Source organism: Athene cunicularia, assembly GCF_003259725.1.
Source record: "Athene cunicularia isolate RWA chromosome 3 unlocalized genomic scaffold, athCun1 chr3_part1, whole genome shotgun sequence".
Classification (NCBI taxonomy): domain Eukaryota; kingdom Metazoa; phylum Chordata; class Aves; order Strigiformes; family Strigidae; genus Athene; species Athene cunicularia.
The window spans coordinates 82686241-82702852 of NW_020799097.1; the positions used below are offsets into that span (position 1 = coordinate 82686241).

Consider the following 16612-nt stretch of genomic DNA (forward strand, 5'->3'; position numbering starts at 1 on the left):
TGCTAGTCACGGAGGTAAGGTCGAGCAGATGAAGAGGGAGCACCCCGGGTGGTAAAAGCAGTGCTAGCCGCCCGGCGTGTGTCAGCCTGCCGGGGAGAAGGGGCTGCCCCGGGGGGCCGGGCCGGCCGCAGGAGGCGCTCCGTGGAGCCGGGGCACCTCCAGGCTGAAGTGTCCGAGGCTTCTGTGTCCTTCTGCCCTGCGGTAGTGTCGGGTTTGTGGCCGGGGGCGGGGGGACGGCACTGGTGTTTTGTACTTTAATTGCCTGCCGATATCCAGAAAGACTCTCGCGTATTCCCTTTGCAGAAGTCTTGTTTGCCTTGGTGTAAAATCTAGCTTTGCTGATGAAGTCTGACGTGAGTTGCCCTCTTGAAAGACATTTTATGCATGTCACAGTGGGACAGCATAATAGGTGGTGGTTGACCTTTTTGTTTCCCTTTTATCGAAGGCGTTTTCGGCTGCTTTGTAATGTGTGAAACAACAGGAAGGCATACATATCGTTTTCAATTCTAAAAGTATAGTCAGGAAACCTCAAGTTGAAGTGTTGCAGACTTAAGATTTGGGGTAATGTGCTGACAGTGGTTCCTCTGACAGAAGGTGACAGGAGAACCTTGCAGTTGTAGACCCATCTCCTTGTTTTGTCAAAAACAGAGCCGGAATTGCAACTTTCCCTCGTTACTGTGACCTTTTCAATAAAAAAACCCCAACCAAACCAACAACTAATAACCAAACAAAAAAACCCTCAACCCATCACTTTGCCATAGTGCAACCTGGTCTGCCAAAACTGACAGTCAGTTTTGTTCCAGGATTCTCTTTTCAGCAGGACCTAGTTGCTGTTGCACACCCGGAGAAGTTCAGGTGCTGGACACTGAATTGTAGGTCTGGGTTTAATTTTCTTGGGTCTGCTGTGGGAATTTCCAGTGCTATAAGCAGAATTATTGCTTGCTTTGGTCTTGATTCCCTCCTTTTAAAAATGAAAACAATGAAATTTGCCTGCCTTTGCACGTTCCTGTTGCAAAATGGTGGCAGTATCCCATTAGAAGGTCAAAGGGGCAAAACAGTTATACAGTATAGGCACCTTATGTTATCTGGACTGCATTCTGGTCTTAGGTGGGAGACCTTCTGCCCCAAATCTCCCACAGGATAAACCAGATGTTGCAATGTGCCACTATTGTTGAATCATTTTAGAAGATTAACCCCAGGGCCTTGTGGAACAGGTCACAGACCCTGGGTCTTTCTTTGCTTGTGGTTTTTGGTGGCGTTTTTATTGCGTTTTTGGTTTTCTTCTAATGTCGCTAGCGGTTGTCACATAGTAACGATGCTATAACCCTCACCTTTGACTTTTTCCTGTCTGCCTGTCATCACCACCACACAGTTTGCATGCTATTAAGCTGTTTCTCCAGAATGTGCAAGAAATAATTGCTTAGCAGTTTCAATTGTGCCCTGAATTTTGGTAACTTCATTAGAAGATTTGTTAAAGAAATTACAGTGTAGCTGGTTATACTCATGTGCTGTTGTTCCATTTCTTATTAATACTGTGAATTTAATGCAAGTTTTACAAACTCTTGTAGTTATTTGTGGAGTTCAGTGATTGTATGTGCTGGAGGAAGAAACATAAAATGCCCTTTGCTTCCCTGGTATGTCTTTGCCTTGTATCTCTTTAAGATAAAACTGGAGCAAGTTCATCCCCTAGGGCTTGTCTGCCTTGGGAAATCGGGATAGCACAGAAAGTGTTAAAGGAAATAGAAATGGTTGGTTGTTTGTCTTGGAAAAACTGCTTTTGTACTGTGTATCTTTTCCCTGTCTGCAGGCAGGGGTCAGCTCCAAATGGAGAGCTATTAGGGCCCAGCTGAGGGGCACTGAGTTACCAGTGTTCCCCTGTACAATGATTATTTTTACGTTGGAGTCTGTCTCAGTGTATGTAATCGTGGGAAGCTACTTCTGACTTTGTGTACCTGTGTGCACTATCCCTTGTTACAGTGGCACCTTATTTCTTTAAGCAAGCCTTTAATTTTCGTATTTCAAAACTCCAGCAAATTTATTGGAAAGGGAAGATGTTTGCATCATTTCTTGTGCTGTTTGAAGTTATATGTTGGAGGGTTTCACTTCATGTAGTGTCACTTTGTTTCTTTCTAATTAAAAGTTTTGTTTTTTTTGAAGGGATCCCTCCTTTGTTGCTGCCTGACCAGTGTGTCCTTTAAATACGCTCCAGCAGTATTCACACAAAACTGACAAACTTAAACTGGAGGAGGGAAGATGGCATCCTTGGCTGAACTGGGGAAGACAGTCAGTAACCCGGTAACTCCTGTCATGTCAACAATTTCTTCCTTGGGAAATGAGACTTTGCTGTTTTATGTCAAAAGTACTCATACTGTTTTGCACAGTGAGGGGTTGTTGTGGTTTGAGCCCAGAGGGCAACTGAGCACCAGGAAGCTGCTCTCTCAGAAATGGGAAGGAAAAAAATAAAAACAAAAGGCTCTGGAATTGAGATAAGGACAGGGAGAGATGACACACCCCCCATTATGGCAAAAGACAGACTTTTTAGGGGAAGAAAAAAAGAACATCAATTTCATTCAAACACCATCACCACTGCAACTTAATTTAACAATCAGAGTAGGACACTGAGAAATAGAACCACGTTCCCCCACCCCTCCCTTCTTCCTGGGCTCAGGTTTGCTTCCGATTTCTCTACCTCCTCCCCTGCAGCAGTACAGGGGGACAGGGAATGGGGGTTGCAGTCAGTTCATCACACATTGTCTCTGCTGCTCCTTCCTCTTCAGTGGGAGGACTCATCACACTCCTCCTCCTGCTCCAGCGTGGGGTCCCTCCCACGGGAGACAGTCCTCCATGAACTTTTTCCAACATGAGTCCCTCCCATGGGCTGCAGCTCTTCCTGAACTGCTCCAGTGTGGGTCCCTCCCATGCAGGCAGTCCTCCCAGCAACAAACTGCTGAAGTACGGGCTTCCCACAGAATCCCATCCTTCTTATCAGGCACAGGCCCCTGCTCCAGCGTGGGGTCCTCCATGGGCTGCAGGTGGGCATCTGCTCCACCATGGACCCCCATGGGCTGCAGGGGCACGTCTCGCAACGGGCTGCAGCGAGGGGTGTGTCTGCTCCAGCACACCCTTCCCTGCCCCGCTCCTCCTTTCTTCCAGTGACCCTGGTGTTTGCAAATGAAGTTTTGTGCAGTGTGTGGATAGCTGAGAAGGGAAGTGGTGAGAGGGTAGAAAAGGATGTGTATCTTCTGGCAGAAATGGTTGACACTCTGGATTTAGACAATTTTTGCTGTCATTCCCCTTACCCTCCTCAAAAGTTCACAAGATTATGTGTCAGCAAATGTATCAGCTTTTCACATCATCTGGCTTTCCATGATAATATATATATAGTAAAAAAACCCCAAAATCTCAGCTTGTCCTTTTATGGTCCAATAATCCATTCAAGAATAGTATTTCCAGTCTGTTCATTTTTTTGTTGTTAAATTACTGGAACTCTTATTTGCAATTGATCTTTTATTTCAAAAATGTCCTAAAATCTTATACACTATTCCACAGACCAGGGATTTTTTGGGGAAAAAAATCCAGAAAACAACCTTGGCAGAAATTTTTGTCTGCTAACCAGAGCAAATGCAACATGTGCCACCTTATATTTCCTTTTTTAATCTAAAGCACAGGTGATGAGATGCAGACTTCTAGCTTTGCTTTCAAGTCAGTCTCCTGTGAACTTCCACAGTTTTCTCTTAAGGTGCTCCCCTTCCCTCCCTGAAGTTCTGGGTGCATCAGCTCTAGGTCAGGGTAGGACTTCTGTCAGCATGTCTGAGCCTTTGCCAGAGCGCTGTGCTGGTATGTGTGTGGCTTTTATTTTAACTGACATGTCCTCTTCATGGCTTAACAACTCCTACCATGCTGCCACTTCAGTTTAGCATAATGTGCATGTGTTACCTTCTTCAGTTATTGATATGGAAGAAAAGATAGGCAGGCTTTGAGCCAGACTGCTTATTGCAGATAACATAAAGACCAAGACCCTTGAACAGGGCTATTTCAGTGCACCTTACAGTTCTTAGCTCAGTAGGATGAGGTATTTTGTTGTGTTTATCATGTAGTTTTTAACTGCGAAGACATTCTGTGACACAGTCTCTTCCTGTCACTGTTTTCCGAACTGGAGCAAGAACAAGCAAAAGGCAGCTGTTGTAGTCTGGGATCAGAAGTGTTGTGGAAGGCGTCTTCTGCTACCAGCAAAGAGCTGATTAATGGTCAGCCCTTGGCAATGACCTAATTTGAAGTGAATCCTCTTTATTAAAAGTGAGGCAATAAAATATTACCACTCTTCATTTAGGAGCTAGGAATTGAGGCTGGAAATTTTAGTTTTTGTTTTATCTGACAAGCTTGTTTTTTATAGGCAAAAAATAGGCTGGGTTTTTCCTTCCTCTTGTAGCGGGTGTTTAAGTGCTTTTCTACTGTTTCTTTTAAATTAAATGCTAGTTGTGTTTCTTTTAATGTGTTAGATCTAACTAAGTATTAGAATATTATTTTTTAAACTACTTTGGATTTTTTTTCTCCATCACAAAATGTTATTTGAATTTTATTTTTTTTCCACCCTCTTCTAGACCATTCCATATGTTGAGACAATACATGGTGGCCTTGTTCCTGGAAATATGATTGTGATACATGGGACTGTTCCTGATGATGCAGACAGGTAGTGGCTACAGTGTCACTTTTTGCAGTGTCACTGTGTGAACAAGAATGTAATGGATAAAATGTTTCCAGGGGTCCTACTTATGATGGTACACAGAGACTTGATCTAAATCCTTGTGATAGCATCAGAATGAATGCAGGCTGAAGTGGTTAATGAAAGCTTTGTTATAAGAAGTGGAGGATGAACTGATTTTTTGTTTTCTGTTGATCCTCTCCTCTCTTTTGCTTTGCCTGCTTTGGCATTTTTTTTTTCCCTGTCATAGCATATATCTCCTTGTCTAAAGAGGTTATCTGAGACTAACAAAATTGATAACTGAATGTGTTGTGTGAAGGAATTAACTGAAACTGGGATAAGGAGGTAGGGACTAGTGCACGTGCCCAGTATGGGGGTTCTGTTACCTGACTTTCCCCAAGGTTCGTTTAGTTACTCTGCTGAAGGTGATGGGAGGGAAGGTGGTGAACACAGTAAGTGAGGACCTTACATGATATGAATGATGGCCATTAAAGAAATACTTAAATATTTTAGTTCATTGTAATAAATCATGGGACAACCTTTCACAAATGTGTAGGAGTTGGATGAATATGTTTGGTTTTTTAACTTATCCAACAACATGTCATATCTGCCTGTTCTGAGGCTCCACAGTAAAACACAAGTGTATTGAACTTTTAGGTGATTTTTTTTGACAGACTGAGCTGAATGTGGTTTGTCTTATTTTTATGGTTAGATTCCAGGTGGATTTACAGTGTGGCAGCAGTACAGAGCCTCGAGCTGATGTGGCATTTCATTTCAACCCCCGCTTCAGAAGGTCTGGCTGCATTGTTTGCAACACTCTAGAGAGGGAAAGATGGGGCTGGGAGGAGATCACTTACGAGATGCCCTTTAAAAAAGGGGAGTCATTTGAGATTGTTATCACGGTTTTAAAGGATAAATTCCAGGTGAGTCTGGGTCAATTCTTTATTTATACTCGGTTGTCAGGCCAATAAGAGAGAGGTATTTTATATACTTAAAATAAATAGTTGGAAGCCTTGGTTTCTCTGTTACCTAGGTATAGTCTAACTACAGAAAAGTTTAGAAGCTTTTCTTTAAAGCCAAGCTAAGTAAATCAGACCTTTAATTATGTATTGTTTCCCTTTAAGTTGGATGAGTGAGTAACTTCCTGTCACAGCTAATGGGTACTCCACCCTTCCCTTCTTAGCTCAAAGTGCTGACCTTAGGATAAGCCTGTTTTGTGACTAGTGTAGGACAGTCCTCTTGGAGGAAAAACGTGAGGTGTATATGTCTTGCTCTGTTAGATTGCAATAGTAGAGTCTATTAGATTGGTAATGCCACGTTGGTAAATGAGAAGGTGATAGAGGCAAAAAGTGTGAAATGCAAATTTTAGTGTAGGCAAATGAATCTCCCTAATAGTGATGGAAAGAGGGACTGAATCATGGATGAGCTGAACTTAGTTGCTCTGAAGTTTCTAGGATACTTCCTCCTTCTGGACCAACCAGTGTGAAACAGAGATACATGCATACAATTTGATACATGGCTGGAGTAGTCTATGTTTAATACAATTTTCCTTTTTTGTTTCCTGTCTCTTTAGGTGACTGTAAACAAGAAGCACTTGCTGCTCTACAACCACAGAGTGAGCCTTAAAAAAATAGATACTCTTGGAATATACGGCAAAGTGCAGATCAAAACTATAGATTTTGTTTCTAATGTAAGTTACATAGAGAGCTGACTTGTTTCCTTTTCTCTGTCTTGTTGAACTGCAGAGCAGGATTTATGGTGAAAAGGAGGTAAAGAAAAGCAGCTGCGCAGTTTAACATCAGTTTACAAATTTTTTTTTCCCCTGTGTTTCAACATGTGAGTGTCGTGTGAGGATCTCTGTCTTCCTGTTTTAGTCTTGAGGTTAGGGGCTAAAGGGTGACAAAGTTTACCTCTTAAAAAGTTAACAGGATGGATGGTATAAGAATTGATTTGATCTAGGGATGGATTAGACTTCAAATATTTGCAGTAGCTCCAAAGTGAATTATTGTTGTTTAGAAACACTGAATACTAAGTTCAGCCACGGCTCTAACTGCTTGTGCACGTAACCCTGGTCTTTCTGCTAAAATGACTTGAGTTGTTGAATGAATTGATGAGGAGGAGTGTACTTTTATTTTTGGGGGGTGAGAAGAGGTATCCTTTCACGAAGACTTTGTGGCTTGATTTGCACTTGGACTAAACTGCAGTGAATTTAAAGTGAATGCAGTGCTGTGCTTCTTCTCAGCTGCCAGCTCTGCTAGAGAAAGTAAACCAACAGAGAGCAGTTGAACAACATATTTCCTTGTGCAGGAAGAGAGATTCTTCTGCTCTGGGAGGGTGAGACTTTAGACCAGAAGTGGAAGGTGATAAGTTCTAGGGAGATACAGAAGGTGAATGCCTTTTCCCTTTCTTCCTGCCACTCGTTAAGGTGGCCTACCTACTCCTGTGTAATATTCTGGGTCTGTTCTGTCCCATCCTCACTACATTGTGGGCAAAGCTTGAGTCTCTTGCTGCCAAACATCGGGTCTAACTCAGGTCAGCAGACGAATAACTGTTGATAGAAGGTGGGGATTTGGGCCCGAGTGGAATGGGGTCTAAGCTTTAGAGATATGTCTACTCACTGATCATTTTCAAAGCCTGTGTACAGACTTTTGTGGTCCCCATTACTTGGCCTTGGGCATGCTGCCAGAATAGTGTTACTTCAAAGCTGTCTGAGTCTTGGTCTTGGAGGACTGACTCTGAGAAGAGCTTGGGGGCAAGCAGGTGCTGTATGTTGGTTTCTGTCGCAAGCATGAAACAACACAGTTGCTTTAGTCTGTGGCTGCTGATGCTGTATCCTTTGGGGAAGAGGAGTAGAGAAAGACAATTGTTTCTTTTTGTCTTTGCTTCTAATACACTCTTCCGAGGAGGAAGATGGAGGCTTGTATTGAAACAAACAAGCTGAAGACACAGTCTGCCAGAGTTAGGCTGGAACTGTATCTCTGCATGGCCATATTGCTCATCTGTCCTTCCCATGGGAAGAGACAGGGATGCAGGGGGCTGCTTAGAATCCCAAGACCCCCTGCATGGACCTGCCCTGCTGGTATTCCTACCCCAGTGAGGAAGGCTCAGTGGGTACCCTCAGATGGTAAGGGCTTAACAGTGCTCTGACTGTTAAATAAAGACTCTAACTGTAATGAGGTGGTCTTTAGAAATCTCGATTTGGCTTCAGCAATTGATCTTCAGGACTTTTCCTGGGTTTGTAGGGGTTTGGCTGTCTTTCTTTACCATAGCCCTAGATTTCCATGTTAACAGTTCATGCTTCAAAGAAGCACAGATCCTCATATGGTTCTAAATCAACTTTATGTTAAAGTGCTATGATGTTAGCAGTGGCATCCAGATACCTCTCTGCAATCTTTACAAAGTTCTCAGCCATCATCTCTAGGAGTAACAAAGATAAACACAGAAAATGTACTTATCTTTGTAAAAGGTTGAGTGAATCTCCCTGTTGTCTGATAAGCTAGTTAATGTTTGCTTTCTCTTGCAGGTGGAAATGCCAGATGGCTCACAATTTGTAAGTGTCTCTTGTAGACTTGTGGCAAATGTGAAGAGTAAAAAAGATCAAAATAAAAAGATCTCAATTATTCATGAAAAAGCATGCACAGAACAAGGGAATTGAGATGATCATCAGTGAGGTTTTTTAGAGAGTAATCCTCTGCTGCTGCTAGTAGAAGTGAAGCTATTTGTTAAATTGTTTAGAAAACCCAAAAGATAAACACAGCATTCACAGCCATAAACAGAGAAATAGAAAGTGAGGTACCTGAAGTTTTGAAGAACCAAATCACATCAAAACCTTTTTTTCAAATAATCATACTTACTTTCCTCTGCCTTAGGGAATACCTGCAAAACAAAAGTATTCTGCAGTTATACTACTCCAGCTGGCCTTATGTTAATGTGTGTATCTCAGAATCTGTCTGGCTACATCTTATTCTTGCTGACAGATCCATGCATATCCTGAATATGCTTCAGGTAGCTGGATGCAAGCATTGCACCTTAGGGTTGGAACTTGCACCCAGCTAGCATGGAGCATAGATGGAGGGGGTGCTCATCTTTTAGCAAAAAGCTGTACAGGTGGTCAGTATCCAGACTGGAGTAAGGACCATGTTCAAATTGAAAAGGGGTTGGAAACCAGGAATGTGTATAAATAGCATCTGTGGAGAAGGTGCAGTTGCAGTGAGTGCCATGATTTTAGTTGCCTTGTCACTTGACAGTCTGCCTTCTTCAGTCTTCTTTTTTCAAAACCAAATAACATGCAATATTGTCATTTGCAAGTGGTGGACTTCAACAAAAGAATAAAGCTGAAGTACTCCTCAATTCACTCATTTTCCCTGATCAAAATAAATTCTAACACAACAGGAAAAAAAAGGCAAGTAAAATACTTGCTCTATCTACCATTATGAACTGGTGTCAGGAGAGCAGAATACTCAGTGGCCCTACTTCTGGTACTTGTGCAGCAGTGGGATACACACCTCGCATGAGTCTTATTCCTTAAAGCATAACTGAAACTTTCCAAGAGGAGAGGTTGGGATGTGTGTATCCAAATAATTATGAGACATTAAATTAGTGGAGGGAGTTTTGTTTTTTTTTTTTTTTTTTTTTTTCATTCTACTCTCCTTCCACCATTACTGGTGGCAGAAGTAGTCGTAAATAGTGTTTATTTTGAACCCAAGGTGGTAGTCTAAAGAAAAAAACCCAACACATTGATACGTTTATCTCAGTGTAACTTTTCTACTATAGTATTAGTATCCCAGATTATGTTGATAGGGTTAACTTTAGCTATAAGTGCAGATTTGCAATTGTAGGCTAGATTTCTTCCTGTTACAGTAAAGCTCAGCTTGTATATTGAAAAAAGTAAATCACAGTCAAAATTTTTACTGGTGATGTACTTCCAGGAGGTTCCTTACATTTGGAATCTTGATGCTGCACTTTGTGTAGGATGCACAGTTCTCATTAAAGGAGAGGTGAATAAAAACGCAAAGAGGTAAGTGTTACAGAATTTTTCTGCTATTTAACTGCGCTGCTCTTGAGAATGAGGAGGCTTTTCCATTGCCTCAGTATATCCATACTCACTTGCAACTTTGCATCTGGAATAATCTGAAACTTTAGTGCACTTTTCTCGGGAACCTGCACGATACCGCTTTAGAGAGGATTTAAAAAAGCAGCTCTGCTGTGAAAAGTGAAGGTAAAACCTGAGTGTTTTACCTATTAAACGTGCATCATTCACAAGACTTTGTGTCTGTTCAGGGTTTTCATTGTGCGAGGCATGTGAGTGCGCACATCATACAAAGACAGCTTTTATTCTAAAAAGATCCAAGAAGGGAACTGGCAGAAGTAGATGGAAGATGAGTGAGTTAGATGAGTTGCCAGTGTGCTTAAATGCTGCATGTTAACGTTTCTCTGAATACTTCTTGGGCAGCATCCTTGGGGACTGTATAAGCATGAAGGTGCCTTACTGACAACAGCTGAGTGATGAAAGCTGATAGGGGAGTATGAGCTATAATTTTGATAGCAAATTAGGAACAATAGGTTGTGAAGAAGACATTTTCCCAACGATTTAAAGAGGGGAGAAGAAAAAGGGAGTGACACATGGTCAGAATGGAGCTGAAGAAATATCTGTGCTTCAGCATGCCCTTTGCTTGAAGGGTGGTTTTGACTCTGTAGAAACATGCCTAAAAATGAAGTGGTTAGTGCAAATGATGAGAAGCAGGCTTTTTTACATTGTGTGTATGCATTGCCCTCCTGTTTCCTCAGAGCACATATCTTCCCTGCAGCTGAACAGCACTCAAGAGTTCATATTAATACTGGAACCCAAGGTCTAGAAATCTCATCAACAAAGTTTGAATGGGCATTAAATTGGACAGGATAATTAATACTTAGATAGTAGCATTTGTTTTCCTTCTTTTGGCTTGAAAAGCTTGTTAGGACATTTCAAGTGCTGAATGTACTGCTTATAAGCGTTAAGAGGCATTTGGGTGTTAGTTAAAGCATTGCAGGTTGCCTGCTCTTTGTGATTTTAAATGTGTAGATTTTTAAAGAGTTTATAAGTTATTTAATGTCTTTCACTCAGTTCACACAGTTGTAGATGTTCCTTTTTCTCAGCAAAAAGGAGGACTTCACAGCTTGGAAATGTAGCTGTTGCTATATTTTGTATCTGGGGTAAGCAATTCTAGATTTCTCAAAGGAGGGAAATAACCTCACAGCTGGAGTTAATTGGAGGGGAGGAATATTTCCTCTTCAAATGCAGTGAGGTCTTTGCCACAGGTTGAAGATTCAAGCTCCCATTTAGGAACCCTGTGTGGTGGACATGTCTTAAGATTGTAAGCGTATTTGTTCAGCCTGGGCAGAGCTATGCTGCCTACAGATTAACACTTTGTGTGCATGGTGTCCCATCAATTTTAAATGTATGGAGAGAATCCTCAAACTTTTCCTTGGAGTCTAACTCTTCGTTGGTAGAACGAATATAATGTCTTTAGATAAAACAAAGCCTCCCACTCTCCACTGCCCAAGTTAGGAGAAAGAGATGGTGGAGCAAGTAGCACCATATGTTCTTAGTGCTGTAGGCGAGTAGCACTTGGCCTGCTTGACTCAGTACCTCCTTGCCGAGACATGAACAGAAAGCTGTGAGTGATGAAGCAGATCTAGCAGGGTCATGTTCTGTATGTGCTGCCTCCAGCAAAGGTTTTTGTGTGAAGGAGACAAATGCATGTTAACTGCCTGCTTGGTTCTTCAGGTGAATCATGGTCCAGAAAATTCTCAGTATTGGCTAAGGACTTGGTAAATAGCATGGACTACTACATCATGTTTATAAACCCTTGGTATAGTAAACTTTTAAAAAATATCTTCCAGCTTTGCAATAGATCTGAAACCAAGTGACTCAAGGGACATTGCATTACATCTGAATCCCCGTGTGAAAAATAAAGTTTTTGTAAGAAACTCGTACCTTCATGACAGCTGGGGAGAAGAAGAAAAAGAAATTACCAACTTCCCTTTCAGTCCAGGGATGTACTTTGAGGTAAGATTAACTGAAACATAGCATAGACTCAGACTGGTAATTCTGCCGAAAGGATTAGCAGTAGTGCTTAAATGTCATATCACTAATAGAGATTTAAATAAAACTGCTTGCCATTCCTGTATTTCAGTGTCTTGAGAATATTTAGGATTAAATGGGACCACAGGGAGCAGAGAAGTGACTTGGTTTCAATGGCAATTTTCTTTTTAAATAGTTGCAGGAATTCAGCCAGTGCTCAGTATGAATTTTAACTGAATTGAGTTGGACTTGATGATCCTTGTGCGTCTCTTCCAACTTCAGTTATTCTATGAACTTTATTGAAGTTCCAGCCTTTTAAATGTTTCTTTTGCATGAAACATTCTTTGTAACAGAAGCAGAGCTTGCCCAAGTCTTGGCTGGATCATCAGGTTGTTTTTCATGTCTTACTAGGGCTTAAAACGTAACTGTTTCTTTTCTTGCTTTTCAGCTGATCATTTTCTGTGATGCCCATGGGTTCAGAGTTGCTGTTAATGGTGTTCACATGCTGGAGTACAAGCATCGTTTTAAACAACTGGGAAAGATCAACAAAGTGGAAATCTCAGGAGATATTAAACTATTAGATGTGAGGAGGGCATAGTTCTTTTCACTCACTACAAAAAAAAATAAAACTTCTTATAATGACAGGTACCTCCTTGTCAAGTACAAACAGGCACTGACTTGTGCTGAGCCTGCCTTTATCTAGGCTTCTGTGTCTGCCTCTCTGAGTTAGGTGAGTACCAGAACTGCTAACCATGAGGTTAAATGCCCATCTAGTTTACAGTATTGTGGCAAGCTAAGTAAGTGTTTGCTGAGATAAATCTCCTGTATTACTAAACGTAGCAATATGAAGACACTGCATCATACTGTGTCTAACAGTTGCACTCAGTATGTTTAACTCCTACTTGGCGTTCCTTGATAGCATAGATTCAGTATTGTGAAGTAAAAACAAGACTGAAATAGGATCTGAAGATATGGTTATCCACACCAAAAGGGACATTGATAATTCATTTAAAATAGAATATTGAAATATACTTTTCTGCTTCTTAAATTTATATTAGCAACTTTTTCCTGAGGCTGGATTAAGCAAACAGTTGACTCATCAGTTCTAACAAAAGGCAAGAAGGAATTTGATGATGGCCTGCTGCTGCAGTAGTACCTTCTCTAACACTCATGGTTATGTCACCTCCTGCTTTGTAAGTGATTAAATTGTAAGATTAAATCAAACATACAGCAACACTTCTAGCTTTTAGTTTTCTGAGGTGAAACAAATGAAAATGATTTAGGTCATTCCAGTTGCATGAACCTTTGAAAACTTATTTGATCTGAAATAGCTCCTGAGTTGAAAGTGTTCAGAGACTGAAGTGGATGTTTGTTTTTTTAAAAGTGAGAGTGTGAACCCATGACTTGGATACTCATCAGTGGAACAGAGAATGGATCCTTTTTCAGTCTTGCATTAAAATACTATATATATGAAACAAGCTGTTTTATTCACTGTTTTCTGTACAAATGTCAGTCTTAATTTTTATACTCTTTAAAAATAAGTTGCTACTGGCTGTCAATGCATGCCTGAGGGCTGTTCCTACTTATGTTAACAGCTGCTAAGAGTGAAGCAATCTCAAGAAGAAGCTGTACCCTAAAAAACTGTTTAAGAAAAGTAACCATATTTAATGTTTAAAAAGCATAAATAAAAACGTGAGCTCTGCTTTTCTCCAAGTGTAGCTAAGTTGCTATGATCACTTTTTAGTCTGTATTTTGTCTTGTTTCAGTTATCTTACCAGTATCTCCAAGGTGGCACAGTGAATCCTGAGTAGAGGCCCATTTCACATCAAGGAGTTAGCAATCCACAGACCGGTTAACCTGAGTAGCCTCAGCTGTGCTGGTGTGGCCTTCAGGACAGTGTTGTGCACCTACTCCTGGGCTGCAAGATAAATGTAGCTGGCGGGCACCTCCCACTCAGGAGTGGCAGATACAGCACCTGTGTCCGTGCCTTTATCTAATTGTTCAGCAGGGAGTTCTCATATGAACATTGGTTTTGTTTGACAGCCAACATGATTAATAGTTGTTTTCTTTTAAGAAAATCCTGTAAGAGCACAGATGACCACAATGGGGTCACCTTTCCACAGATGGGATCTGCATGACATGCTGCACCCTGAACAGAGAGGCCTAGTCCCAGCACCTGATGGGATGTAAGGTTAGCTTCTTTATCATGTTGGTTCTAATCAGTCACATTTTGAAACATACTGTACAGAGTTTGAGTGTAATGCACCAGCACCTACTGCTGCAAAGGTGGTGAGCTTTTTGTTAAATTTAACCTAGCAAGCAATTTCGTCATGATCTTCAGGTGAACAATAAGCTAATCAGTAGCAGTCCTTAAAGACTGGGTCCAGAAAGTACCGTGCTTATGCTGGAGCATGACAGCCTTTCCACAGGGCTTGTGGAATTCAGTGAATCTTGCATGTTGTTACTCTCTGCCCAGCTACCAGAATTTGCTTATAGCTTGCTCTAGTTTCCCACTGTTAAGAAAACAGCAGTTAAGGAAAAGTCATATAGAAAGTCCCCATGCCACCCAGAAATGATAAAGCCAGACTTTTAGAATATTTTTATTACGAAATTAAGATCTTAGCTCTGATAAAAATTAGTATGACAGTTCGCCTCTAATACTTAAATGTATGAAGCTAACCCAGTTCAGACAAAATTTGAAAAGAAAGGGGATAAACTTAGAAGTAGCTTTGGAGTGGTTCTCCCAAAATGACTTCTAGCTGTTGAATTGTCTTCTGACACTGCTGTTCAACTTCTTCACATTCATCTAGAAAAAGAAATAAAGCAGGAATTACGGAGAGTAGTGATTACAAAGCTATCCTGGAAATGCTTCATCACTCATCAAGGCTAGAACTGTCTTCAAACACCAGGTATGAAATAATTGTTTGAAATCTTTTGGGACTCAGGACTTAAGCAAATTACCTCTACTGGAACACTGATCTAAAACATGCAACTGGGGAGATACATACAGGCAAGAACACTGAAGAAACTACCATAATTTAACTGGATTTTAGGAGTGTGTTGGATGCAAACCAAAATGGAATGTATCCTGCACAGTTTAAGCTACTGTATGCCAATTCATAAGATTTTATAGCAATTATAGCAACCATCCTGTCTGAATCGTTGAAGTAAGCACCCCTTATTCTTTCCTGGTTGTAGACCAGCTGCCTGCCTTCATTAATGCTGTTTTAGAACATTACCTTCCATGAGCTCAGCTAAGAATGGAATAGATTCTGGTAGCAGGACCAGGTAGTTCTCCTTCAGTTTTTGTGCAACTTCTACCAAAGCAAGCAGAGCAGCAAATCGGACCTAAATCGAAACAATAATCTTTGTAAGGACACAAACATTACTGTACAGTTCCCTGTTTTCTCCTGGCCATTCCCCCCTCATTTCCATGTAAGTTTGTAAACTAGCTTTCCCCAGTGAAGGAAAGTAGTCTTAATCTAACTGAAATCTCAACATCCAGGTTAAGATAATGTCAAAGGAAAAATAGGTTGCAAGAAGCAGGTATGTTGCTGGAAGTTATTTGATATAACAGTCTAAGTTCCTGTTACAGTGCCACTGTTTCACGGCATCAGAAGGACTTAGTACAGTGAAAAACCAAGTACTCCCCCCTGAATACATATAAGCTGTCAAATAGGCGAGTCTTGACAAAACTCAATATAATAAACAGGTCTGAAGGTTGATAAATAACTGTCTTTCAGTTCCTCCTCTAAAGTGTGCCTTTCTTCATATGCAAACAGGTTAACTCTTGTTTCAACACCTACCAAATCTTTAAAAAACTTAAAGCACACAGTATGGAAGACATCCACACATGGTATATTGACTGCTTACAGTCAGCAGAAGACAATGTTGTATACATCTCTCTAGAACATGGGTGTAGCATAGTACTATATCAGTATTTTAATTTAGGTTAGTATTTTAGCAATGACTTGGCTAATCCACTTCTGGTTTTTGGGCCACTGTTCTCATTTTCTAACACAACAAAGAAAACCAGTTCAAATTATGATCACTCCCAACCTTAGGAGAGGTGTGCCTTGTTTTCAGCAGGATCTGGTAGTTCAGTGGTTTCCAAAGAGAATCATCTGCCATTGCCACTGAAAACTGAGCTATGCAGGGTATCAGGTGTGCTGTCACTCTTTCCTGGAACTTTTCATCTCCTCCAAGTGTATTTTCTAGCTGTGGAAGTAAAGAGCTTGTCAAACAGATCCAGGCTCAGATAAACCCAGCCAAAATAATTTCTAGCTTTGGCTTTCAGGTACTCAGTAGTTACATCAAAGAGCATCAGCGGGAGTGCACTGGTCTGCAAGAGCTCAACAACATGCATGAACTGTACAGAATGAAGACATTTAGAAAGAGGATTAAAAATTCATCATTAAGAGCCTTAGGCAAAGCAGTTAATACTGTCTGTAGCCCAAAGACAATGAAATAATTCCTCCCTTTTTGTTAAGGGAGAGGATTAAGACCTGATAGTTAAAAAAGTAAATCTTTCTGATGGGGGGGGGGAAACCAAACCAGCTATGAATTGGTTTTTTTGTGTTTGTCAATACCTGATCGACCAGAGGCATCATCAAGGTTTCTGTTCTTTCCTTACTCAGGAACTTCTGGGTGTCAAACAGGAAGAGCTTGTGCAGACAGTCCATGGTGAACTGCAAGAGTAGACAACTCTTTTCTGTGCTATTCTCAGAGTCAAAAAAGGCATCATCTACATATCAAGGAGAAGAAAAAATATCAAGAGATGAAAATACAAAACTTCCCCACAAGATAGCTATATTCACAAACTAACAATGTTTCTAAAGGATGTACTA

At 40.9% G+C, this 16612-nt stretch overlaps 2 protein-coding genes across 4 annotated transcripts in view; one reads left to right on the forward strand and one right to left on the reverse strand.

The window, feature by feature from the left end:
* LGALS8 (galectin 8) lies at positions 1-16539 on the forward strand. 3 transcript variants are annotated; one of them, XR_003397984.1, is made up of 12 exons: positions 1-14; positions 2158-2295; positions 4602-4690; positions 5415-5625; positions 6276-6392; positions 8226-8252; positions 9631-9719; positions 11585-11750; positions 12214-12495; positions 13840-13956; positions 14576-14674; positions 16403-16539. XR_003397984.1 is itself a non-coding variant. In XM_026844721.1 (9 exons), the coding sequence occupies exons 2-9, from the start codon at positions 2254-2256 to the stop codon at positions 12361-12363; spliced, it is 891 nt and encodes a 296-aa protein (XP_026700522.1). In that variant the 5' UTR covers positions 1-14; positions 2158-2253; the 3' UTR covers positions 12364-13478. The 3 variants fall into 3 exon arrangements, 1 of the variants encoding a protein (XP_026700522.1); XR_003397983.1 differs by having other exon boundaries at positions 13840-14674; XM_026844721.1 differs by lacking the exons at positions 13840-13956; positions 14576-14674; positions 16403-16539 and having other exon boundaries at positions 12214-13478.
* HEATR1 (HEAT repeat containing 1) overlaps positions 14335-16612 on the reverse strand; it is a 38822-nt gene continuing 36544 nt past the window's right edge. Inside the window, exons 41-44 of the mRNA XM_026844720.1 lie at positions 16355-16509; positions 15825-15983; positions 15005-15113; positions 14335-14571 (exon numbers count right to left, since the gene is read on the reverse strand). Coding sequence (XP_026700521.1) covers positions 14483-14571; positions 15005-15113; positions 15825-15983; positions 16355-16509 — 512 coding nt within the window. The 3' untranslated portion in view covers positions 14335-14482. The remainder of the gene's footprint in view (positions 14572-15004; positions 15114-15824; positions 15984-16354; positions 16510-16612) is intronic.

Bases quoted from the DNA above. Each gene is read 5' to 3' on its own strand.
- LGALS8 (XM_026844721.1), top strand. From the start codon at position 2,254: ATGGCATCCTTGGCTGAACTGGGGAAGACAGTCAGTAACCCG. The intron at 2,296-4,601 runs GTAACTCCTGTC...ACCCTCTTCTAG, and splicing joins GGAAGACAGTCAGTAACCCG to ACCATTCCATATGTTGAGAC. The intron at 4,691-5,414 runs GTAGTGGCTACA...TTTTATGGTTAG, and splicing joins GTTCCTGATGATGCAGACAG to ATTCCAGGTGGATTTACAGT.